Source organism: Panthera tigris, chromosome D3, assembly GCF_018350195.1.
Source record: "Panthera tigris isolate Pti1 chromosome D3, P.tigris_Pti1_mat1.1, whole genome shotgun sequence".
Classification (NCBI taxonomy): domain Eukaryota; kingdom Metazoa; phylum Chordata; class Mammalia; order Carnivora; family Felidae; genus Panthera; species Panthera tigris.
In genome coordinates this window covers 21,965,477-21,990,928 of record NC_056671.1, presented here as the reverse complement: position 1 = coordinate 21,990,928, position 25,452 = coordinate 21,965,477, and the positions used below count along the sequence as shown (strand labels likewise).

Here is a 25,452-nt window from a genome sequence, read left to right as displayed (position 1 = left end):
AAGGTCGGAGGGCTGCGGCTCTGTCCGGCAGTAACCAGAAGCCACTATCACACACCACGCGCGGGGGGCCGGGCGCGGAAGAGTACGTGGACGCAGGTCCGGTGGGGCGGGGCCGAGCGGCGCGCGACCCTCCGCGCGCTCGGGGAGGTACAGACCAGGTCGGCCTCTCTGGCCCCCGCTCCCGCGGGCTCTATGACACCGCGCTGGCTCGCGGGACGGGGCGGGGTTGATTGAAGGGGAGGAGATTACCCTAAGCTGTACATCTCGCGGTGAACCTTGCGCGAAGTCTCTCGCGAGAAGTAGGAAGTACCGCGCTTGCGCGCTGCAGTAACGCCTGGTGGCCTTAGCAGGTCCGCAGGCGGCTGTGTGAGGGGAGGTAGGCTGTGTGCAGGCCACTACGCCCCCCGGTGACTCGCCGCCATGAGCAGCACCTTAGCCAAGATCGCGGAGATCGAAGCCGAGGTAATGGGCACAGCTGGCGCTTCACTCTCCCTCGGAGCGTTCCTTTTTCGGCAGTGTTGCCCTTGCCTGTACTCCCTTCAGCCGCGTCAGGACCGGGCCTGCGTTCTCCGACTCCTCTCAGCCCGGCCCCGTGTCCCCCCACTCCCCTCAGCCTCCGCCGGAGCCCCCCGCCTCCCCTTAGCTCGGACCTTGCACCTTGGTCGGTACCCCGTTCCAGTGTTCGGCTCCTGTCCGAACATCGTTCCTCTCAGTCTTCCTTTTCTGTGGTCAACACCGAATCCTCTTCCTCTCTGTGGTCCAGCCCTGACCAGCTCACGTACTTCGTTCAGTATCTTTCTTCAGCGTTCAAAACCCTTCTCCCTTTCCCCCAATCTCTACTTGATGGCTGAATTTCCCAGAGTATTGCTCCCGGGAATGGATCTGGGATAACATCTGTGGTAGCTGTTGATTCCACACGAATTACTATGTGATTGTATTGTCTGAAGTGCTCAGAGCTCTTTAAAATCGGGAAAGTGGTGACCCTGTATCAGACGGTGCATATCAGGTACAAGCATTGGAAAAGGAATCCACAGCTCAGTTTTAGTCTGATCTGTGAATGCTAATTGTAATGACCTTGGTCATGTCTTCTTTTTGGGCCTCAGTTGTTTGTTCTGTAGTGAGAATGGGCTGGATGATGAAGAGAATGGATTTTTACACCCCCCCCCCCTTTTTTAAGTCTGACTAAAATGGGTATACTGACAGTAGGATCTGGAAAAAAATCATTCAGATTTGAGGGTGCATTCATTCTGGATATTTTATCCTGTGGGAACTGCTTCTGATTTATGACTGTGATTCCTCCCTTACAGATGGCTCGGACTCAAAAGAACAAGGCCACAGCACACCACCTAGGGCTGCTTAAGGCTCGCCTTGCTAAGCTTCGTAGAGAACTCATTACCCCCAAAGGTGGTGGTGGTGGTGGGCCAGGAGAAGGTTTGTGTTTTTCTTAAGCATTGGTTTGTTTTGGTTTGGGGTTTTTTGGTGTATTTTCTATCAAAATAATATAGCTGTATGGTTTAAAAATAATTAAAAAATTTCTATCAAAGTAGGTGCTCCTGGTTGGCTCAGTTAGTAGAGAATGTGACTCTTGATCTTGGGGTTGTGAGTTTGAGCCCCACATTGGGTGTAGAGATTACTTAAAAATAAAACCTTAGGGGTGCCTGGGTGGCTCAGTCAGTTGAACATCCGACTCTTGATTTCAGCTCAGGTCATGATCTCACGGTTTGTGGGTTCAAGCCCCACATCGGGCTCTGCGCCGACACTGCAGAGTCTGCTTGGGATTCTTTCTCTCCTCTCTTTCTGCCCCTCCCCTGCTTGCTCACTCTCCCTCTCAGAACAAACAAACAAATAAGTAATTAATTAAAAAAAAAATCTTTAAAAAAGTCTATCAAGGTAGATTTGTATTTTCTAATTCTAAATTCTTGAGCTGTGCTTATTTCAGTCTGCTGATTTCAAAGGCAAATGAGTATTTTCTAGGTAATGAACTAGTGTTCTATATATATCTTTTTATTTAAAAAAATTTTTTTATGTTTATTTCTGAGACAGAGAGAGACAGAGCATGAGTGGGGGAGGGGCAGAGAAAGAGGGAGACACAGAATCAGAAGCAAGCTCCAGGCTCTGAGCTGTCAGCACAGAGCCCGACACGAGGCTTGAACTCACAAACCATGAGATCATGACCTGACCTGAAGTCGATCGCTCAACCGACTGAGCTACCCAGGTGCCCCTATATATCTTTTTTTAAAGTTTATTTATTTATGTTTGTAATCTCTACACCCAATGGGGCCCGAACTCACGACCCCAACATCAAGAATTGTATGTATGCTTTTCTCAGAATGTAGGCATAACCTATGTCCCAGGAGTTCTACTTCTGGGGGCAAGCCTATCAAAAATGCATACATAAGTCATCAAAAGAAATGTACAGACTTGTTCTTAATCCCAAGCAGAAAACTCCCAGATGACCATCAACAGCAGAATAGTTAAGTACATTGTGATATATTATATTTATAAAATGGAATGCTGGACCAAAATGAGAAATCAAATGGGACTGATCTGTTGTCATAGAAGTCAGAATGGCAGTTATTCTTTTGTCAGTAATAGCAGGATTGGGGGATGAGGGGGCTTCTGAAGATGGTGAATATGATTTCTTGTGGTGGATGCTTTTACTTAGCTGGTTTGCCTTGTGATAATCAGACACTTTTCTATGTGTATCTTTATGCTTCAATAAAAGGTTTAAAAAAAGAAAAAAAGACAGCCAGACAGGAGCCCTTATGTATATCTTGTATTGATCCCAAAGAGGTTTTCATTGGCTTACAGGAATATGTACATACATACATCAACAAAATAAAAAATAAGGATATTGGTGCAAAGGGAAATGTAAGTAGGAAGAATAAGTTGAAGCCAAGAGAGATAAAGTTGGGACCAAAAATAATGTCATAAAGTCTGTACACTTCCTAGAGGAGGGCCATAAATTTGCCTTTGAACTTGTTTGCAGCCATTACCAAAAAAAAAAAAAAAGAAAAGAAAAGAAAAGCAAACCTAGTTAATCATACAGTTCTTAGAGTTTGTAAGACAAAAAAGAAACCCATTTTTTAGATCAATTATTATATAACCTTCGAGCCTAAAATACTATGGGTGCTAGAAATGTATATAACAGTGAAGAATAAAGTTTCTAAGTAAATATTCCATGTTAATTGCTCTGGGGAAAATTTTGTGTGCTTAAGTTCTGGAAAGGTAAACTGTAGAAAGCTGGAGAAATATGTCCTAGATGGATAGACTACTAGAATGTGAAAGGAATTACCTGAATCTCAACATTTGAAGAGATAACTTTCCTCTTCTTTTTGATATTTATTGATGTTTTAGGTTTTGATGTGGCCAAGACAGGTGATGCTCGAATTGGTTTTGTGGGTTTTCCATCAGTGGGGAAGTCAACACTACTTAGCAACCTGGCGGGAGTATATTCTGAGGTGGCAGCTTATGAGTTCACTACTCTGACCACTGTGCCTGGTGTCATCAGATACAAAGGTGCCAAGATCCAGGTGAGTCAGGCCTGCAGGCCACAGAAGGGAAGAAATCCAGTCTTTCGTTAATTTGAAAAGCACTTATGGGAAGCTGTGCGTATGCCAGGCCTAACCTTTGAACTACTAGGCCCTTTCTATGTAGCAAACATGATAGAATAGTACATACAGACAGTAATACAGTGGGATAGTTTCTGTCAAAACACATAGAAAGAAGGGACTGCTTTTTCACCTGAGTATATTGGGGGAAGGTCTGGTAGAACTAAAAAAGCTTCGTGTAGAAAATGACAATGGAGGAGTGTCTGGGTGGCTCAGTCGGTTGAGCGTCTGACTCTTGATTTTGGCTTAGGTCATGGTCTCATGGTTCGTAGGATTGAACCCCATGTTGGGCTCTGTGCCTTGGACTGACTATCTCTCTCTCTCACAAAATAAATAAACGTTAAAAAAAAAAAAAAGAAAATGACAGTGGAGGTGGGTCTTGAAGTTCAAGTAGAATTTTATCAGCCAGAGAAGGTAAAGCGCAATTTCAGGCAGCCATAATGGTAAATAGCTTGCTGTGGTGCAAGCTTAGGTGTAGACAGGAGTGGTAGAAACTGAATCCGGAAAAGTAGGTTGGAGCTTAATTACGAAGGCCCTTCTGTGCCTGCTAAGGAAGTTGAATTTTATCTTATATGTAGCTAGGAACCATCAGAAGCTTTTAAAAAAAGAAATAACATGATAAAATCCTTTTTGGAAGATAATTCTTATCTGTGAGGCCTGATGAAGTTAGTGTCCTGAGTTTTTCTTAGATAGATGGTAGATTTAGGGCTCCCGAATGAAGAGTTCCTTTGGGTATGGAAGAAGGTGTACGTAAATGTAAGATATAACGGAACATATTCTTGTTGGCTGCACAGCTAAGAAAGCAAGATTCTGATTTTTTTTTTTTTTTTTTTTTTTTTGTTAAGATTCTGAATTCTATGACATTTGAATCTAGGCTGGAGGTTCCCAGACTTGCTTGATTCACAGCACCCTTAGTGTCTTAGTAATTATTTCCTGACAACTTTTCTTCTCTCAGTAATTTTTCATGGTACTCCAGGCCAAAATAAATACCTAATTGTTCAGTTTGTTAGGTCCAAGCAACAACCTAAGTATTTATGTCCTTACAGCTACAGTTATTTATTAATGGGATGTGTGCACTGTTGGGTACCACATAACTTCTCAAACCATGGAATCAGATTGGATACCACCACATTTGTTTCCTTTTCCACATTGATTTTTGTGTGGTGCTTTTTATTATAGCCACTGATGAAAAATCTAACTTCCCAAAATTTCGATCTGACATAATTGAAAGCAGTGTAGTAGGCTGTAGTGTTGAAATTGTGAAGTATGTGGAGCTAGTAGTTTCCTCATTGTCTGACATATATCAAGAATTGCTGTTTCTCTTGAAAATTTAGAATATCCCATGGGACTCTGAGTTCTCTGTGGTGCCACAGAGTACCTTGGCTCATTGTTAGGGAACTCTTGGTATAAGCGTTTGTTTTCCCTCTTGCTGAGCTATGCAGAGAGTTGTAAAGTGTATTCATACTTCTTTATTATAGAATCTGAAGTAGGAAGGGACCAGTATCTTGGTAATATCTTCTTTCCTTTTTTTTAATGTTTATTTATTAAAAAAAAAAATTTTTTTTTTTTTTTAAATCAACATTAAAAAAAAATTTTTTTTTTAACCTTTATTTATTTTTGAGACAGAGAGAGACAGAGCATGAACAGGGGAGGAGCAGAGAGAGAGGGAGACACAGAATCTGAAACAGGCTCCAGGCTCTGAGCTGTCAGCACAGAGCCAGACGCGGGGCTCGAACTCACGGACCGTGAGATCATGACCTGGGCCGAAGTCAGACGCTTAACCGACCAAGCCACCCAGGCGCCCCCAAAAAAAAAAAAAAATTTTTTTTAACGTTTATTTATTTTTTGAGAGAGAGAGACAGAGTATGAGCAGGGGAGGGGTAGAGAGAGAGAGGGAGTCACAGAATCTGAAGCAGGCTCCAAGCTCTGAGCTGTCAGCACAGAGCCCGACGCAGGGCTTGAACTCACAAGCAGTGAGATCATGACCTGAGAGGAAGTTGGACGCTTAACCGACCGAGCCACCCAGGTGCCCCATAATGTTTATTTATTTTTGAGAGAGAGAGAGAGTGTGTGTGTGTGCTAGCACTAGCTGGTGGGCGGGGAAGCGGGGTGGGGAGGCGGGTGCAGATCCAGAGGGAGACAGAAGATCCGAAGTAGGCTCTGACAGCTGACAGCAGAGAGCCCGATGCAGGGCATGAACTCATGAACCTTGAGATCATGACATGAACCTAAATTGACACTTAACTGAGCCATCCAGGAGTTCCACCTGGTAGTATTTTCAATGGCTTTTTTTTTTCCTGCTGGTTAGGTGCCCATGCAGATCTTTCTGGTACTCCATGTTCAAATGTATATAATAAGAGTGAGGATGCTTGGGCATATCTGGACCACTGCTTGATTGCATCTTGTTTCAGAGTCTTACTGATAATCACAGTTTTGGCAGCTCCTAGAATAACCTCTTCCCTGATGAGATGCCATTGACATCTCTTTTAGGGCTTCTGAGTGTATCAGAATAAAGAGTTACTTAGCCCCTCTCTTTACTTGTGTTTCCCACAAAGCATTCATTTCGGTGTCTCCTGACCTTTTAGGTGTTTTCCCCCTTTTTTGCATGGTGCTTTCTTTTCTGCCTATGCACTCTCCTCTCTTTTTCCTTCCCTTCTGACTTTCTCCAGAAACCAAGTTAAGGAGTACACAACAGGATTAAGATGACTGCCCTCGAATGTTTTTTAAATTGGTTGTTTTGTGGCAGAGCACTCATTATCTGTGACTTGGAAGGGAGAGGTGTACAAAATTAGAACCATTTACTACTAAGAATTATAAGGAGGGAGATTTCTGGGTTTTTTGTTAGGAAGGATGATGTTTTTTAATAGTAAAGGTGTCTAAAAATGGAATGGTACCTCCTGAGACAAAGAATTACTACGTCTGTAGGTGACTGAACCACCACTTACCAGGGATGTTATAAAGAAAATTGATATATCACATAGGTGGAGATTAGCCTGCAGAGAGGATGTTCAGTTTTTAAAATTATGGGGCTTGTTTTCACCTTGCTAGTGTCCCTAGCACTCCTGTTGTTCTATGTATATAATTGATTTGCATATTTAAGTTAGTTGCTTTAACCTCTAAAGGCATTTGAGTTTGAATTAGTTTAACATTGAATTCTTAAAATCCTACAGTTTCATGATTTAAACAAATATTTATTCTTTTCTTATCTCTTGGTTGTAATATGAAATTCAGATATGTTAAGCATGGGTTATTTTATTGAATGAAATTTGATTGCCACGTCTAGAGCCATATCACCCTAAATGTGCCTTGATATTGTCTGAAATTTAGTTGCCACATTTAAATGGTTCATTCTAACCTTAAAGGTATTTCCCTCTCAAGACAAGCTAAAATTAAGTTGTTTTTACTTTTCTAGGGCCTCAATAAATTTTCCCCTGCGTTTTAGCTGCCATAGGTAGAAAACTTGTGTTCTTTTCTCTCAGTGTAATATTCTCTTTCAGATGCTCTTTTATATGATAATATAGTCATATTCTATGTTTAAGAGTTTTAGATTATCCAGATGGATTTTCCTTTTGAGTTTTTGATAGCATCAGCGAGGTTCAGTGTATATAGTAAAGCCTTTTGCTTATGTTATGTATATATATATAATGTATATTATATTATGCTTATATAATTATATAGAATATATATTGTGTAAAATATATAACTAGATTATAATTATACAATTAAGTATAATATATAATTATATTATATATATCATATATAATACATATAGCAGAAAGATTTACTAAGTGTTAGATTATAGACTCTTTGGGAGAGTTGAAGTAGACTCTAGACTTAATTTCTAGGAACAACTGATGATGAACTTTTTGTTTTTTCAAACCTCTTTATTGAGGTATAATTTACATACAATAGACTAGATAAAGTATAAAATTTAGTTAGTTTTGACATAGCTATATACTGGTGAAAACATCACCACAATCAAGATCATGAACATACCAACCCCAGAAATTTCCAAATGCCCCCTCCCTCATGGTCCCCTTCATCTCCAAGCAATTACTTATTTATATTTTGTCATTGCAGATTAGTTTACAGGTTGAGTTGTGTATAAATAAGACCATGTGTAAATATAAACGTACTCTCTTTTGGTTAGCTTCTTTCATTCAGCGTAATTATTTTGAGGTTCTCTTGTATCACTCATCTTGATGCCCCTTATGTTAATATTCTACATAATCACAGAAGAATTATTAGAGATAGATTAATATAGATGCAGTGATCACTGAACTACAGACTTCAGATTTTTACCAATTTTCCCACCAAATGCCTTCTCATTCCATGGTGCATTTAGTTCTTTTTGTTCATTCTCCTGCTGTCTGTAATAATTACTCTGTCCTGTCCTTTAAGACCTTGACACTTAAAGAGTACTGAGTAATTGTTCTGTAGAATGTCCCTCAGTTTGGGTTTGTCTGATATTTTCTCATAATTAGACTGAGGTTTTAATGTATTTTTGGCAAGAATGCCCTGAAGTGATGGTGTGTCCTTCTCAGTGCATCTTATCATGGGATTACATGGTTTTTTTTTTTTGTTTTCTTTTTAAATTTTTTTTAACGTTTATTTATTTTTGGGACAGAGAGAGACAGAGCATGAATGGGGGAGGGGCAAAGAGAGAGGGAGACACAGAATCGGAAGCAGGCTCCAGGCTCTGAGCCATCAGCCCAGAGCCCGACGCGGGGCTCGAACTCATGAACGGCGAGATCGTGACCTGAGCCGAAGTCGGACGCTCGACCGACTGAGCCACCCAGGCGCCCCTGGGATTACATGTTTTAAATGCTGTTGCTGACCTGCATTGGTTGGTTAAATACATTAGTATCTGTAGGATTTCTCTACTGTAAAGCTATTATCTTTCTTTTTTAAAAAGTTATTACCTTTCTTTTTGTAGTTAATAAGTATCTTGGGGGAGGTACTTTGAGAAGATACAAATCCTGTTTCTCAAACTTGCCCACTCATTTTAGCATTCATCTGTGGATCCTGTCTGCAGTAGTTATTACTCTGCTTCTGGCCTAATAGTGATTCTTTTTTTTTCTCTTTCCTACTACATGTTTTTAATTGGAATTCTGTTTGGAAGAATTTTTCTGTCTTATTTATTCAATAGTATGTATCAATGTAGGCTCATGGATATTTATTTTATGGGTTATAGTCCAGTACTGCCATTATTTTACTACTCGTATTGTTCCAGTTTTGACAATTAGGATCTCCTTCAGGTTGGCTCTTGTGTTCTTTTCCATAAGCCCCCATCTTTTTGAGAGTACTTATTTTTTGGCAAGACAATGCTAATCTTAGATTTTTTTCCCTGCTCTAGCCCTGAAGTCAACCACTTCTGAAGGAAGTCTAGTTTCTTTTATTGGAGAATGATGTTTAGAAATCAAGATCTGGTGTGCTTATTACTTCCCATGTAGCCTTGTAAATCAGAGTAACTAAAGTTTCCAAGACAAGGTTGATGTATTCAACATGCATTATCTTTTGTGAAGAGAGAGGATTTTGTTGTGTTATATTAGTCTTAGAGAAGGTAACATTATTATGTAGTGAAGAATAGGGAGGAGATTTGAGTAGGTTCTTGAAAGGAAAAGTTGAACTGTTTAAACACCTTCTGAATTCTTTTTCATTGTGGTTTATTTAATGTGAAGTATGTTTTTATAAGATCAGATGGGCTTATAGCAAAAGCTAGTTTTTTTTTGTTTTTGTTTTTTTTTTTTTATTATTATTTTTTTAACGTTTTATTTATTTTTGAGACAGAGAGAGACAGAGCATGAACGGGGGAGGGGCAGAGAGAGAGGGAGACACAGAATCAGAAGCAGGCTCCAGGCTCTGAGCCATCAGCCCAGAGCCCGACGCGGGGCTCGAACTCACGGACCGTGAGATCGTGACCTGAGCTGAAGTCGGACGCCTAACCGACTGAGCCACCCAGGCGCCCCAAAAGCTAGTTTTAAATGATGTTTTGATGAGCTTCAACTCTGTTCCTTGTCCATTTATGTGGATAATTCAGTATTGGCCATGCAGTGGACCCTTGGTATTTTCAGATTTTGTATATGCTCTTAACTGTTTTCAGTGGACTCTTAAGGGCTTGTGACTAATAGTTTGCAATTTTGCTGAGATGTGCATTTGATTTGTGTGCTATGAAGTTGGTTTTTATGTTCTTACTGTTAGGTATACACAGTAGGACTTCTCTGAAGTTTTACTTTACTGCATTTTCTGGGCATTTGAGCAGTCATTTTCAATTGGGAACACACATCAGAGTCACCCATGGAGCCTTTTGAAGTACATATCAACATGTGAACTTTGCTCTTCTAAATTAGAATTTGCAGGATGGGGCTCAGATATCTGCATTTAAAAAGGTTTTACAGGTGACTATTCTGTGCTCACCAGCTTAAGAATGACTGCAGAAATTTTTGTGAATTGGGCAATTTGGAAGATTGGCAAAGCTCTGAGTGTATCATGTGAATATCAAGATCCGGCTATTGTCTACAGTAAGGAATTGGTGTGGGGGGCTCAACCTTCTGAAAAGAAGGGGAATATTAGGGGAATACTAATGCAGAATAATGAGTTTGGCCCTCAAAATGTGAGGGTTTTTTGTTTTTTTTTTGATTTAAATTTTAGTTAGCCAACATACAGTGCAATATTGGTTTCAGAAAATTAAGATCTTACTTGATTTGGACTGTGATTTTGGGCAAATCACTTAACCTGTATGAACCTCAGCCAATATCCTGGTCTCAGGGTTGTTAGACATTTTAAACTAGATGTAAAGTATATAAAAAACTTGTAGCTGACATTTGGATGCATAGTAAAGTAATACACAGCTTATAAGGAAGATCAGATTCGAATCCTTTATATTTTGGGTATTTGAAAAATAAATTATTCTATTTGATCTGTTTAGATTTATGACTGTTTTTTGTGTTTGTTTTTTTTTTTTCCTTCTCTCCTTTCCCCATCCTTAATCTTGCAGCTCCTGGATCTTCCAGGTATCATTGAGGGTGCCAAGGATGGGAAAGGCAGAGGCCGTCAAGTCATTGCAGGTGAGTGGTCCAGGGCTGCCATCATTCTGGGATATCATCCCTTTATCAGGTACTGTTGCTTTAGATGGGGACTGTTGGATGTAGAGATTTTACTACAATGAAGGGCATAGTTTTACTTGACTTCTTACTGGAATAGAATGTCAGAACCTGAAGGGACCTCAGAGAGTAACAATCCAGATCTCCATTTGAGGAGAAACATTAAGGACAGGAAAAGTAAAGTGTTTCAGTCCAGTGTAGCACTGTTTGTGGCAGATTCAGAAGGATTCAGAACTAGAACTCGGGTTTCCTGACTTCCACCCATGTCTTTCCTTCTTCTTTTATGTAAAGTAAAATGTTACAGGGGTGCCTGGGTGACTCAGTTGGTTAAGTGTCACCTTCTGCTCAGGTCATGATCTCGTGGTTTGTGAGTTCAAGCCCTGCTTTGGGCTCTATGCTGACAGCTTGGAGCCTGGAGCCTGCTTTGGATTCTGCGTCTCCCTCTGTGTTTGCCCCTCCCCTGCTTGTTTTCTCTCTCTCTCTCAAAAATAAATAAACATTTAAAAAAAAGTAAAAGTGTTATAAAAGGCCAGTCATAAATTGCAACAATCTGCTACTCCACCTCTCCTCACCTCCACCGTCATTCCCCATTGGCAAATATTGTCAACTCTTCAACGGTTCTTTCTGTTTTTTACCTTCATTTTTTTTTTTTTAAAGTTCATTTATTTTGAGAGAGAGAGAGAGAGAGAGAGAGAGAATACACGTGTGAACTAGGGAGGGGCAGAGAGGGAATCCCTAGCAGGCTCTGCACCAATAGCACAGAGCCTAATGTGGGGCTTGAACTCAAGAACTGCGAGATCATGACCTGAGCTGAAATCAAGAGTTGGTTGCTCAACTGACTGAGCCACCCAGGTGCCCTTGCCTTCATATTTTTAAATATTATGCTTATATTGCCATTTCATGATTAATTAATTAATTTTAGATATCATCTGTTGGTTTCATGTCATGGTTGAGAATTAGCTCTCTTATACTCCATACAACTTTTCCTATTTTTTTTTTTAAGATTTTATTAAAAAATTTTTTTGTGTTTAATGTTTATTTGAGAGAGAGAGGTGCGCGTGTGAGCGGGAGAGCAGAGAGAGAGGGGAACACAGTTTTCCGAGGCCAGTACTGCGCTGACAGCAGAGAGCCTGATATGGGGCCCTAACTCACGGACTGTGAGATCATGACCTGAGCTGAAGTTGGATGCTTAACTGACTGAGCCACCCAAGGGCCCCAAGATTTTATTTTTAAGTAATCTCTACACCTAATATGGGGCTTGAATTTATAACCCCAAGGTTAAGAGTCGCTTGCTTCACTGACTGAGCCAGCCAGGTCCCCACCTACCCCTTGTCTTTCAAAGAAATTATATCACAGTTTGTAGTTAACTTATCAATTGTAATTTACATTATTATGTAATGAATATATAACTTTTGTTCAATGCTAAGATAAGTAGTGTGTTGTGACTTCGCTTCTTTTCTCTTGAATCTGTTTTTGAAATTTGTTTTTCATGGAGTTAGTAATTGTTTTGTTTTATTTACATTTCTGTGTTTGCTACTGTTTTTCAAATATTCTAACAGATCAAATGCTTATCCATCGGTATTTTTCTAGATACTTAAATATAGCTCAAGAGTTACTGATTTCATTCTTTCCCCACAATCCTGACACTACTGTCCTGTACCCTGTCTTCTTTCTTTTTAATTTTATTGTCTTTTTTAAGTAGGCTCCACGTGCAGGGTGGGGGTTGAACTCACAACCCTGAGATCAAGAGTCACATGCTCTACTGACTGAGCCAGCCAGGCACCCTGTCTTCTTGCTTTAATCTGGATTGGTTGCTTTCTAGATCAGCACTGTCCAGGAGTGCAGTGTTCTGAATCTATGCTCTCCAGTATGGTAGCCCCTAAGCATGTGTGGTTGATGAGTGCTTTAAATGTGCCTAATGTGACTAAGGAACTGAATTTCAATTTTTTTTCACTTTAATTAGTTTAAATTTAAATAGCCCAGGTGGCTAGTGGAGTCTATATTGGATAGTGCAGTGCTAAACTCTTTTGCATGGCTGTCATCCTGAGACTTTCTTCTGTGTTGTTGTGTGGAATCCTCTGTTTCCTAGAGTCGGTGTTCTTTTTGGGGGTCATTTTTGTTTTGCTGAAGCACATTCTTTAGTAAACTACCAGAAAAAAGATAAATTGATAGGTAAATTTTTCTGTTTTTTTCATGTTTGAAAGTGTTTTTATTCTACCTTTATATTGAATTACTAATTTTAACTATTTATAGAATCATATGTTAAAAGTTATTCGTGGATGAATATCAGAAACATTATGCTAAATTAAAACGGTCAGGAACAAAAGACTGTATTTTGTATTATTCCATGTATATGAAACTTTAAAAATTGCCAGACTAACCTATGTGACAGAAAGCAGATGAGTAGTTGAATGGGAATCAAGAGGAAGATTGATTTCAGAGGTGATGGAAATGTTCTGTATCCTGCTTGCTTATGGTGGCCATATAGGTATATATATTTGTCATTAAACTGTATGACATGGACACAGTTTATTTTTTATAAATTACACTGATTATATATAATATATGTAATATATGTGTATATAATTATGCTGGTAATAAAGTTGACTAAAAATATGCTAAGCAGATGATCTTTTTTAGAATTCTTACTGTTTTAAATCTTTCTAAACTTTTTCAGGGATTTAGGTTATTGCCTGGTTCTTATCTTCATTCTGACTTGTTTTTCTGCTAGTGTATCTAGAAGTTAACACATCTTCTAGAGATACCAGCAGAAAACAAGGCATACATTGCAAATTTACTTCTGGGATAGAATTTGGTAACCTTAAGAACTTCATGTGTGTCTTTATATTAATAGGAAAAAAAAGTCCTTTGTTTCTAAATGGAATTCTACCCCTCTCAATACTCCAGCTTTTGAGTATTTGGCTTAGTTAAGTCTTTAGTGACCTTTGCTTACATATAAATTATTTTTTCCATTCTTCAGTGGCCCGAACATGTAACTTGATCCTGATTGTTCTGGATGTCCTGAAACCTTTGGGGCATAAAAAGATAATTGAAAATGAGCTGGAAGGCTTTGGCATTCGTTTGAACAGCAAACCCCCTAACATTGGCTTTAAGAAGAAGGATAAAGGAGGCATTAATCTCACAGCCACCGTAAGTGGAGGTGACATGGGTGGGACAGGCTGCTGAAGGAACTGGGGTGGAAGGATGTTGACATTTGGAAATTACCTGGCTTCTAGCACTAACTGAGGTAACACAATAACCTTGTAATGACTGACAGAGTAGGACAAGAATCAATCTCAGACTTACCTTTGCAACTTCATTTCTTCTTTTAGGTTATTTTTTGGTATGGTATGGGAGTATAGACCAGTCTTAATGCTTGCATAAAGTAGATGGCTACTAATATCAAGTGTTTTCATTCATTCAACACAGATTTATAGAGCGCCTACCATGGGCAAAATGTTGTTTTAGGCCCTTGTTGGGAAGGGAGGGAGGTTGGAAGAGGGAGCAAAATAGACAGAAATCTCTGTCCTTACATTCTGTGTGGAAAAGTAACGAACAAAATTAATGAGTCCATACAGTATATTAGATGATGATAAATCTAAAAATTAAACTAGGGAAAAGGGATGGAGAGTGTTGGTGGGGTTGTAACAGTGGGGGAGATAGAAGTGCTTGGTTGTCAAAAGATTTTGGAAGTAGCTGGTAGGAATTACACCTGATTTGGATGTGGGTTGTGAGAGAGAGGACTATAAGATTTTTTCCTCAGCTGGAAAAATAGACTCTTATTATTAAAATAGTAGCACTTTGGGTAGGATAGGATTGGAGGGGAGGGGAAGATCAGGATATTCGGTTTCAGATGCTAGTGAGACATCCAAGTATTACCATCAAATAGGCATATGAGGAATAATCAAGGCTGGAGGTACAAATTTGGTGGTTAGCAACTGTAGAGCCATGGGCTTAGCTGAGATCACTAGGAAGTAAGTATAAATAGAAAAGAGGTTCAGGGATGGAGCTTCCTCCCCAACTCCCACCCCATGATTATAGATTGGGGAGATAGGAAGAACCAGCAAATAAGACTTCTTAGAGAAAGAAGGAGGAGAACCAGAAGAGTTTGAAATCTTGGAAGCCAAGTAAAGAAAATGTTTCATATTGGAGGAGTAATCAGTTTGCTCCACGCTGCTTGCTTCTAAGTCATATAATTGAGGTCTGAGAATTTCCTACAACATTTAACATTCTAGAGGTCCAGATAATATGACTAGCATAAAGTTAAGCTGTCCTGACAAAAAGATCTTTCCCGTTATCCTGTCATAATTGAATTTGAACATTTCATATTATTTCTGAATTTTTTGCTAAGGCTGCCATAAAACTGCTATATAGATTGGGTGGCTTGAACAACAGAAGTTTATTTTCTCTTGGGGCGCCTGGGTGGCTCAGTCGGTTAAGCAGCCGACTTCGGCTCAGGTCACTATCTCGCGGTCCGTGAGTTCGAGCCCCGCGTCGGGCTCTGGGCTGATGGCTCAGAGCCTGGAGCCTGCTTCCGATTCTGTGTCTCCCTCTCTCTCTGCCCCTCTCCCGTTCATGTTCTGTCTCTCTCTGTCTCAAAAATAAATAAAACGTTAAAAAAAAAAATTAAAAAAAAAAGTTTATTTTCTCTTAATTCTAGAGGTGCTGGGTATCTGAGATCAAGGTACGAGCAGGGTTGGTTTCTTCTGAGGCCCCTCCTTGGTTTGTAGATGGCTGTCTTCCCTTTTTGTCTTCAGATGGTCTTCCTTCTGTGTGTCTGTATCCTAATCTCCCTCTCTTGTAAGGATATCAGTCACATTGAATTAGGGCTCATTCATATGACCTCATTTTAACTTAGTTAACTCTTTCAAGACCCTATCTTTAACCCTAAGGTCACATTCTGAGATACTGCGGTTAGGACTTCAACATATGAATTTGGGTGGGAGTGATTCAGTCTATAGCACCTTCATTTGAGTTTAGAAAGATAGTTTTCAAGTATTTCCTAATAAAAGTCATTTACTCTCATCCAGGATAACAGACTTCAGAAATGAACTTGCTCCTTAGCTAGAATTATTCGGGTACAATGATGGATACTCTTGGGAGATTTTTTTGCTCTGTGACCAGTTACTGTCTTCTGTGCTCATTTAGTGCCCTCAGAGTGAGCTGGATGCTGAAACTGTGAAAAGCATTTTGGCTGAATACAAAATTCACAATGCTGATGTGACTCTGCGTAGTGATGCCACAGCAGATGACCTTATTGACGTGGTGGAAGGAAACAGGTACTGACTACATGTACAGTCTGGTGCTTGAGTTTCAATTTAAGCCTTGTAGTGGAAACATTGGATTATGAATCTGGATATTCTAATTCTGGATATCTTGATTTTAACTCTAGCTGTGCTAGTATCTCAGATAAATAGTGGGCCTTGGTTTTGTTAGCTGTAAATTGATTTTGGTTTTTGTAAATTGAAATTGGTTTTGATTTCTAACATCCTTCTTTGCTCTTAAATTTGGTTATGATGGTTAAATTCCCCATTTCAGTTACTTGCTGTGAACTAGGTTGTCCCCTAAGCTGTGTCATACAATGGTGGAAGGGAGTAGTTCACAATCTGCTGTCCCAGAATTAATCCATCTGAGAAAGCCTGTAGGCTATCCTGTAGAACTCAACATACTGGGCTGTATCTGTTCTCTCTAAGGGTAACCTAAGGGTATGTAGCTAAAGCCCTATTTCATGAAAAAGTACTATTATTAGTATTTTAAATTAAATAATAATTTAAGCTACTGTAAAATTTTTTCCTGGCATTTGAGCATAATATTTTTTATTTTTTATTATTTTTTATTTTATTATTATTTTTAAATTTTTATTTTTATTTTTATTTTTTCCTTTTATTTATTTTTTAAATATATGAAATTTATTGTCAAATTGGTTTCCATACAACACCCAGTGCTTATCCCAAAAGATGCCCTCTTCAATACCCATCACCCACTCTCCCCTCCCTCCCACCCCCCCATCAGCCCTCAGTTTATTCTCAGTTTTTAAGAGTTTCTTATTGAGCATAATATTTTTTAGTTGCTTTCCTGTTCATTTGTTTCTATTTGTTGGATGGATTTATTTGATTTTCATTTGAAAACAAGCAAAGGCTAATTCTTTGAGTTAGGCCATTGTATAAGTGAGGCATTTGAAGCATGAGAAGTTGTGGCTTGCTATCAATAATTAGTAGCCTTGGCTGCCCTATTGATTGGACATTAGGATTGTGACTTTGCCAGATGTTATGTTTTTTATTTAAAAAATTATCATGAAACGTTATTAAAAGTTTATTTATATTTATAATTCATAAAACAACTTTGTAGGAAATTGACTCTGAGACTTTCCCAGGGACTTACATCTAGGAAGTGACAAAGGTGGGAGTAGATTTAGTCTGTGTGACTCCAAAGCTTGTGTTTCTTCTATTGCAGTATGATCTCTTAGTAATTAGCTGCATGGCTCAGACTAGGGCCTGAGTTTTGTTCCTTCTCAACCCATAGTTTACTTTTTCAGACATTTGACCTTATTTTAGTAGGAAGCCTTTCATGGGGAGGGATTGAGGGGTTGATCTGCCTCTTGTGCCTCTTGAGAATCTCTGATTTGGGGTCCTGAGCAAGGAGATGCTAATAATCACACTGAGAGTTTTGTCAAAGGCTCCAGACTAATGTCTTATTTTATTCTATTTCTGTAGAGTTTATATCCCTTGTATTTATGTATTGAATAAGATTGATCAGATCTCCATTGAGGAATTGGATATCATCTATAAGGTGCCTCACTGTGTCCCAATTTCTGCCCATCACCGCTGGAATTTTGACGACCTATTGGAAAAGATCTGGGACTATCTGAAGCTAGTGAGGATGTAAGTCTTAGTGGAAAGGGTCATATTGCTGTAGGAATTAAACCAGACTGTCCTAAAATGATACCTCCTGGAACTCATTAACATAATTTGTCTTGTATAATTAATATACAAGTATATTAATTTCTATCATGTGCCAGGCCATATTGTGGGCACTTTCTTCCTCAAGTTGAAAGTTATCTGTGTCTGATCTTCTCAGGGGTGATGGAGGGTTGATTTGCATTTAACACATGAAACGTTCCAAGAAGTAAGCAATCTCTGCTCCCTCTCTGTCCTAGTTACACCAAACCCAAAGGCCAGTTGCCAGATTATACATCCCCAGTGGTACTGCCTTACTCTAGGACCACGGTGGAGGATTTCTGCATGAAGATTCACAAAAATCTTATCAAAGAATTTAAATAGTAAGTATCATGGGCATGTAGTGCCTTCTTTTCCATGGGAGCTACTGATTCCACTAACTACCAATTCTTAGGGTAGCATTAAAGAAAATGGGCATCAGGGAAACTGCTGAAATGCTTGCTTGGTTAGAACTCTGCAATGTCTTCCTAAAACCATGCTAAGTTGGAGCAGGAAGAGCTCTAGAAGCCTCATCGGGTCAGGAGAGCTGACAGTACAAAGGGCTCTGACTTTATTCTGTTAATTCATGTTCCTCTTGGCAAACACAAATGTGAATTCTTCTTGCCAGGATCATATTGGCCTCCAGTGGTTACTGAGACCAACTCTAAACCTTAAGCATGGGTAAATTTCCCTAAATCTCTTTCATATACTTTTCATTGCTGATACAGGCTGAAAAAAAAAAATTCTAACAGGCTGAAAAAAAAAAATTCTAACATTATATTTTGAGCTAAGTGAGCTAATTTTAGACTTACAGAAAAGTTGAAAAATTAGGTAAAGAGTTTCCTTATATCCCTCACCACATTTCTGATGTTACCAGCTCACATAACCATAGTACAGTTATCAGGAATAGAAATTAGCATTGGTATAGTATTAACTAATTTTTAGGCCTTATTTGAGATTTATTTATTTTTTTTATTTAAGTAATCCTACACCAAACATGGGGCTTGAACTCACAACCCTGAGATCAAGAGTCCCATGCTCTTCTTTTTTTTTTTTTTTTTAAAGTTTTTTTTTTTTTAAATGTTTATTTTATTTTTGAGAGAGAGAGAAAGAATGCGAGTGGGTTAGGGCAGAGAGAAAGACACAGAAGCAGAAGCAGGCTCCAGGCTCTGAGCTGTCAGCACAGAGCCCAACGCAGGGCTTGAACTCATGAGCCGTGAGATCATGGCCTGAGCCTGAGTTGGACGCTCAACCGACTGAGCCACCCAGGCGCCCCATGAGTCACATGCTCTTCTGACTGAGCCAGCCAGGTGCCCTTTATTTGAGTTTTAATACCTTTTCTACCAGTGTCCATTTTGTATTTCAGGAATCTACGTGGCATATAGTTGTTACTTCTCCTTAGTCTTCCAGTTTTTCAGTCTCCCAGTAATATTTCTTTAGCCTTTCACTGTCTTTGATGACCTTGGCACATTGAAGAGTACTGGTCAGTTATTCTGTAGAATGTCCCTCACTTTGGGTTTGTTCAGTGTTCTCTCACGACTGAAGTGACACGCATTTTTGGTAAGAATATCACAAAAACTATGACATATCCTCAATGCATCCTATCACAAGAATCATGATGTCAGTATATCCTATTGATAGTGATATTTACTTTAATCACTTGGTGAAGTTGGTGTTGGTTCGGATTCTTTACTGTAAAAATAGTATTTTTCTTTCTTTGTATTTGGTAAATATTTTGGGGGAGTTACTCTGAGACTATGCAAATCATGTTTCTCTTGCTGATTTTAGTACCTATCAGTGGAGCTTGTCGGCAACTTTTATTGCAGTGTTGTTTGTCTAATGGTGATTCTTTATTTCCCTCTTTGATTTTACATTTATTTACTGGAGTTCTGTGAGTTAGAGCTATTGCTTCTCTCCTATTAATTTAATTCATAATTATATTGGTATGAGCTCTTGGGTATTTTTTCCATGGGCCATAATCCAGTACTACCATTATTTTGTTACTCAAAGTGTTCTAGGTTTGGCAGTTAGGAACTCCTTCAGTTGGCTCCTGTGTTCTTTTAGTAAACTGCCATTTTTTTTTTTTTTAAGCATTTCCTTACTTTTTGGCACTACTAGATGTTCCTGATTCATAATGATTTTTTCCCTGCACCACCCCTGGAATCAGTCACTTCTCCAAGAAGCCCTGGTATACAAGATGTGTGTGCTAGGTGTGTTCATTGTTAGTGGGCTGTCATTGTTTATAGGCCGTTTCAGCAGACAGCTAGGAAGTGTATGTATGGATACTAACCCATGCTTACATCTTTATTTCTGTATCTCTCTTGTCCTTCCTATTTATCCATCTATTTACCCACCCTCGCATCCTTATCTTAAAAACCATGAATTTAGGGACGCCTGGGTGGCTCAGTCAGTTAAGCATCCGATTCTCGTTTCGGCTCAGGTTGTGATCTCATGGTCGGAGATCAAGCCCTGCATTGGGCTCTGCACTGATGGTGCTTCTGTCTCCCTCTCTCTGCCCCTCCCCTGCTGATACACACACAAACACACACACACATTTTTTCTTTCTCTTTCGTAAATAAATAAATAAATACATGCATACATACATAAATACATAAATAAAAAACAAAAACCTGTGAGCTTATATGGTTACCTCTGATTCCAGTTCGACACCACAGGGTTTGTTTTAAAGCCTTTTCTTTTTTCTTATTTTTAACATCTTTCTTCAACCATGAGAAACCTGGCTATCATTACTTAATCTACTTATTTACTTAATTCTAGTATGTGTGTGTGTATGTATATATATATATATATACATACACACACACATATATACATATATATATACATATGTAGTAGTTCAGAATTGCAACCTATAACCCTATGAGAAATATTTTAACTAACTGGATTACAGTATCTATGAATAGTTCTTTTCAACTCTATGGGCTGAAATTTAAAAAGTTGTTTTAAAATTGAAGAAAATAGAAAATCATTGTAGAAGATCAGGAAAATATGGAAATAATGACATTTTAAAAATACTTGTTTTTTGTCCATTGATTGATGAATGGATAAAGAAGATGTATACACACACATACATGCACTGGAATATTATTTGGCCATAAAAAGGAATGAAATCTTGCCATTTGCAATGATATGGATGAATCTAGAGGGTATAATGCTAAGTGACATAAGAGAAAAACATACCATATGATTTCACTCGTGTGGAATTTAAGAAACAAAACCAATGAGAGAAACCAAGAAACAGACTCTTAATTATAAGAAACAAACTGATGGTTACCAAAGGGGAGGTGACTAGGAGGTGGGGGGATGAGTTAAATAGGTGATAGGGATTAAGGAGTGCACACTTGTCTTGTTGAGCACTGGGTGATGTATGAATTGTTGAATCACTATATTGTACATCTGAAACTAATATGACACTGTTAACTGACTGAAATTAAAATAAAACTTGGGGTGCCTGGGTGGCTCAGTCAGTTAAGCACCTGACTTCAGCTCAGGTCATGATCTCACGTTTTGTGGGTTTGAGCTCCATAGTGGGCTCTGTGCTAACAGCTCAGAGCCTGGAGCTTGCTTCAGATTCTGTGTCTCCCTCTCTCCCCCTCTCCCCTGCTTGTACTCTGTCTCTCTCTACCTCTCAAAAATAAATAAATGTAAAAGAATAAAAAAAAATATACTTAAAAAAATAAAAATACTTGGGGTGCCTGGTGGCTCAGTCAATTAAATGTCTGACTTCAGCTCAGGTCATGATCTCGCAGTTTACGAGTTTAAGCCCCATGTCACCCTCTGTGCTGACAGGTCAGAGGCTGGAGCCTGACTCAGATTCTGTATCTCTCTCTCTCTCCCTCTCTCTTCCTTTCCCTGGCTCATGCTCTGTCTCTGTCTGAAAAATAAACAAAAAAAAAATAAAAATACTTGTTGCTGATCCTAAGAATATTAGAAGAGTGAAGACCTTTATTAAGCTTGACATTCCTTTAATCCAAAATAACTAAATTCCATGTGCAGGTGCTAATTTTCACTATCCTCAAACCATTATATTTTAGCATATATTTCAGTTAATGCAGGAGAGTCTTGTGAAGTTAGATATTTTCCATTTTCAAATGTGATAGATTTCTAGATAATTCTTACCTTCCATGGTGGCAGGACGCTGTTCTAAGCCTCTAGAGAACTGTAAGTTAGCCAGGGAATTAAATGAGGAAGGAGAAAAATATTTTGGAGAAGAGACCTATCAAAGCAAATAGAGGGGCGCCTGGATGGCTCAGCTGGTTAAGCATCTGACTTCAGCTCAGGTCATGATCTCACAGTTTGTGAGTTTGAGCCCTGCATCAGGTTCTGTGCTGACAGCCTGGAGCCTGCTTCGGATTCTGTATCTCCTTCTCTCTCTGCCCCTCCCCTGCTTGTGCTCTGTCTCTCTCTCCCTCAGAAATAAAATAAACATTTAAAAAATAAAAAATAAAAATAAAAAAACCAAACAGAATTTGGTTTGGTTGCTATTTTTCTGTTTTCTTTCTTTTTTTTAATTTTTAAAGTTAAAAAATTTTGTAGCACATGCACTAGGAAGGGGCAGAGAGAGAGGGAAAGAGCATCCCAAGCAGGCTCCAGGCTGTCAGTGCAGAGCCTGATGCGGGGCTCGATCTCACAAACCTTGAGATCATGATTTGAGCCGATATCAAGAGTTGGATGCTTAATGAACTGAGCCACCCAAGGCACCCATCTTTTTTTTTTTGATGATGAAACAAAGAGCATTTTAACCATCTTAATAAAAATTCAGCTTTAGGCCTACTGATTATAACATTTGTCCTTGTTGCATTCTTTTTATGTCCTTGACCACATGTACATTTCTTTTGATCATTTACTATGTGTTTTCTGTGTGTTGCAAGATTCACATCATTTTTATAACCATGTTTTTTGTATTTTTTGCTACTTTACATAGTTTTCTTGTCTTCATACACAGACCTTTCCCTTTTAATTACTTTAATCTAGGATTAGTAATAATATGGCCTTTGATATGTTTTGGTGCATTGCTCTCCAAAAGGGCTGAACCTGTTTACACTGCCATCAATAAAATAGGAGGCACTGATATTGCCGCAGGCATTGAATATGATTATTAAAAACTAGTTTTCTAGTTTAAGATTATAAAATGGTCACCTTGCATTTATCTTGCTTGTTAGTGCATTGAAAAATTTTATGTATATTTGTTTTACTAATGGTGTTGTATCTGTAACTGTCATTTATCTGTTTTCCACAAAGTGAAATCTCGTTCAGTGATTTCTTTTTGGAACATAGGTTTTTAAAGATGTTTTGTTGCAAAGACCATATAATAACAACATGGCCACCTTTTTCTATGGCTTGGTACAAAATTCTTAGCCTCTGTGAGGCAGGTCTTAATGTTTTGTTCAATTTCCATTACTAGCACAACAAATTTTTAGTATTGGAGGCCTGTAGATAAAAATTATCTTCATAAATTCAAAAAATCAGGAGAACATACTAGTTACGGTGTCTTGGGAGGGAGGAAGAATTTTCCTAGCATGGCTGAGGAGGGAGGTGCTTTATGGTTTTAGTAGACCCAATAAAAACTGGTATTCAGTAACAGTCTGTAACTGACAGTATAAGAATCAGTTTTCAGTCTGAATTATTTCAGTGTATTTTTCTATAACCCTTATTTTTTCCTTTTAATTTTAAATTAGTCTTGTAACATTTCTCATTTGTGTTTTTTCTCTTTGACTTTCTTAAATTGGCTCTGGAAGAAGAGGAACCACACAACTTCCAAAATTTTTTGCCACTTTGTATCTGAAGGTGCCATTGTGCTATACTGCCGGGAAAGCTAATACCTCTGGGCTTTGAATTTGGTCCTTGACTCTGGAGAGGGGATTTTGGCTGTTGTAAGCCTATAGTTCTTAAGAGCTAGAATGCTAAATCTGAGCAGAAAGGTGGCATCCAGGTAAATAGGGTAGAAGCTAGGTGATTATTTACACTGACTATTTTTTTTATTTCCCTTCTCTACAGCGCTCTGGTCTGGGGTCTGTCTGTGAAACACAATCCTCAAAAAGTGGGTAAAGACCATACGTTGGAAGATGAGGATGTCATTCAGATTGTGAAGAAGTGAAACCTACCCCTCTGCCGGGCCAACCACAAGAGCTTTCCCCATGACTAAGCACCCTACCCGAGACCCCTTCTGGCTTTGGCAGCCAGTGGATCAGGATTCAGGGGAGGGAAATGGAGGCACCCAAACTGGAACTTTACTTATCTTAACTTGGTGTCACCTTGTAAATTCAACTGCATAAAGGACCTGGTAAGCCAGCCAGCTATATGCAGTTCACGTGTCATTGTCAGAATTTGTTTTGGGATGGACTGAATGAAGATGACTATGTACAGTGAGGCAGCTGCAGAAGGGGTTATTTGGGAGCTTGGTTTTGAGTGTGAAATGGATAAAAATGTGACTGCAACATCTTACTTGATGTTTAGTCATGGGAAACCCTTCCAACTGGATGTGGCCTTCACTCTTCTCAAGTGGCCTTTCACAGATGATACTGGAAAGAGGAAGGACTTGATGTAAGTTAACTGATTATTCCCTGCAAGGCTAGCCCATGTGGGAGATGGTGTTATGTAGCAGTTGAGTAAAGTACTCTGACCAGACGCAAGATTTCAGATTGCATGGCCACTTCTAATTAGCTTTGAAACCCTGCATAAATTATACAACCTCTATAACAATGTTTCTTCATGTAACATGGAGATGGTAATAGCACTTGTGTTCTAGAGTGGAGATTGTTAGTATTAAGGGAGATAGTACTTGTCAAATACTTAGCACGGTATCTGGCATGTAAGTGCTTAGTGAATGTTGGCTCTTATCATTGGTCTCTTTCCTTTACCTGAGCAGAGGTTTGTGTGTCCACATATGTGTATGTATGAAGGTGGGATGTTAGATGGAAAGGTGAGGTCAAGACTATTTAAGAGGGCACTAAGGGCATAATCAGAGGTTTTTCCTGGAAAGACAGGAATATAAAGGGATTTCCTTGAATATTGGGAAATTTATTGGCAAGAATTTTTGTGCAGTAGACTGGGTTAGTGAGAATAATGGCAAAGGGAAGGTGTGGGCATGTACGTACCGAGATTGACTTGCTCTGTGGAAGAAGAGAAGTCAAAGATTATTTCAGTATGGATTACAGGGGTGATAGAGAAGGGTAGTCCCTGAGAAAATTAGGAAGGGAAACAGATTTGCAGAAAGACAGTTTGATTTTAGGTGAAGTGAGCTAGAGCTTCTAACAGGTTGTGAGGGCTGAGGATGTGGGATTATCCATATACTCAGCCTTTTCCAGTGCTTGTTACTTATGCTACCTGAGTGACAGTTGTTTCCCTGATAGTTTTCCTGGAGCTTGAGCTCACCTCTGTCCCCAGACATAGGAGATAAGCCCCTCAGGCCTGGTGTCCCAGTCACTTTGCAGGATATAGACCTTGATATCCCTGGTGCATTCATGATAGAGGCCATACTCTAGAGCCTACCCCAATTCTTTAGAGAAACGTTGACTTTCTGAGCTGTGAGATTTCCAGCAAGGTTTGCTCTCCAACCAGAGCAAATACTGTGTTTCAGGGGAGTCCTCATGTTCAAATTCACATCATTGGGCAAGAATTTAGCATTGCTAAGATGTTGGGTAGGGGAGGTTGCTGAAATCCAGTTCATCCAGGGACTTCTGATGTGCTTTGAATAGGCCTTGCTTCCATCATTCAACATCCTCCCCTCCCTGCATCATTGGCCCCTTGATGCTTGAGGAGAACATTACCCTACCTTTTTCC

The 25,452-nt window shown here is 39.2% G+C and overlaps 1 protein-coding gene across 1 annotated transcript; it reads left to right on the top strand.

Moving 5' to 3' along the window:
• Window positions 1-306: 306 nt before the first annotated feature.
• Window positions 307-23,975, top strand: DRG1 (developmentally regulated GTP binding protein 1). The gene is made up of 9 exons (XM_007082571.3): window positions 307-462; window positions 1,308-1,431; window positions 3,358-3,533; window positions 10,609-10,678; window positions 13,695-13,864; window positions 15,863-15,993; window positions 17,428-17,595; window positions 17,871-17,993; window positions 23,668-23,975. Exons 1-9 carry the CDS (start codon window positions 421-423, stop codon window positions 23,765-23,767), a joined length of 1,104 nt encoding a protein of 367 aa, XP_007082633.1. The 5' UTR covers window positions 307-420; the 3' UTR covers window positions 23,768-23,975.
• The last annotated feature ends 1,477 nt before the right edge of the window (window positions 23,976-25,452 follow it).

What these genes read in the sequence shown, in the direction of transcription:
- DRG1 (XM_007082571.3), top strand. Translation starts at nt 421, where the DNA reads ATGAGCAGCACCTTAGCCAAGATCGCGGAGATCGAAGCCGAG. An exon ending in TCGCGGAGATCGAAGCCGAG is followed by an intron (nt 463 to 1,307) that starts GTAATGGGCACA and finishes CCTCCCTTACAG; the next exon opens with ATGGCTCGGACTCAAAAGAA. An exon ending in AGGCCGTCAAGTCATTGCAG is followed by an intron (nt 10,679 to 13,694) that starts GTGAGTGGTCCA and finishes TCCATTCTTCAG; the next exon opens with TGGCCCGAACATGTAACTTG.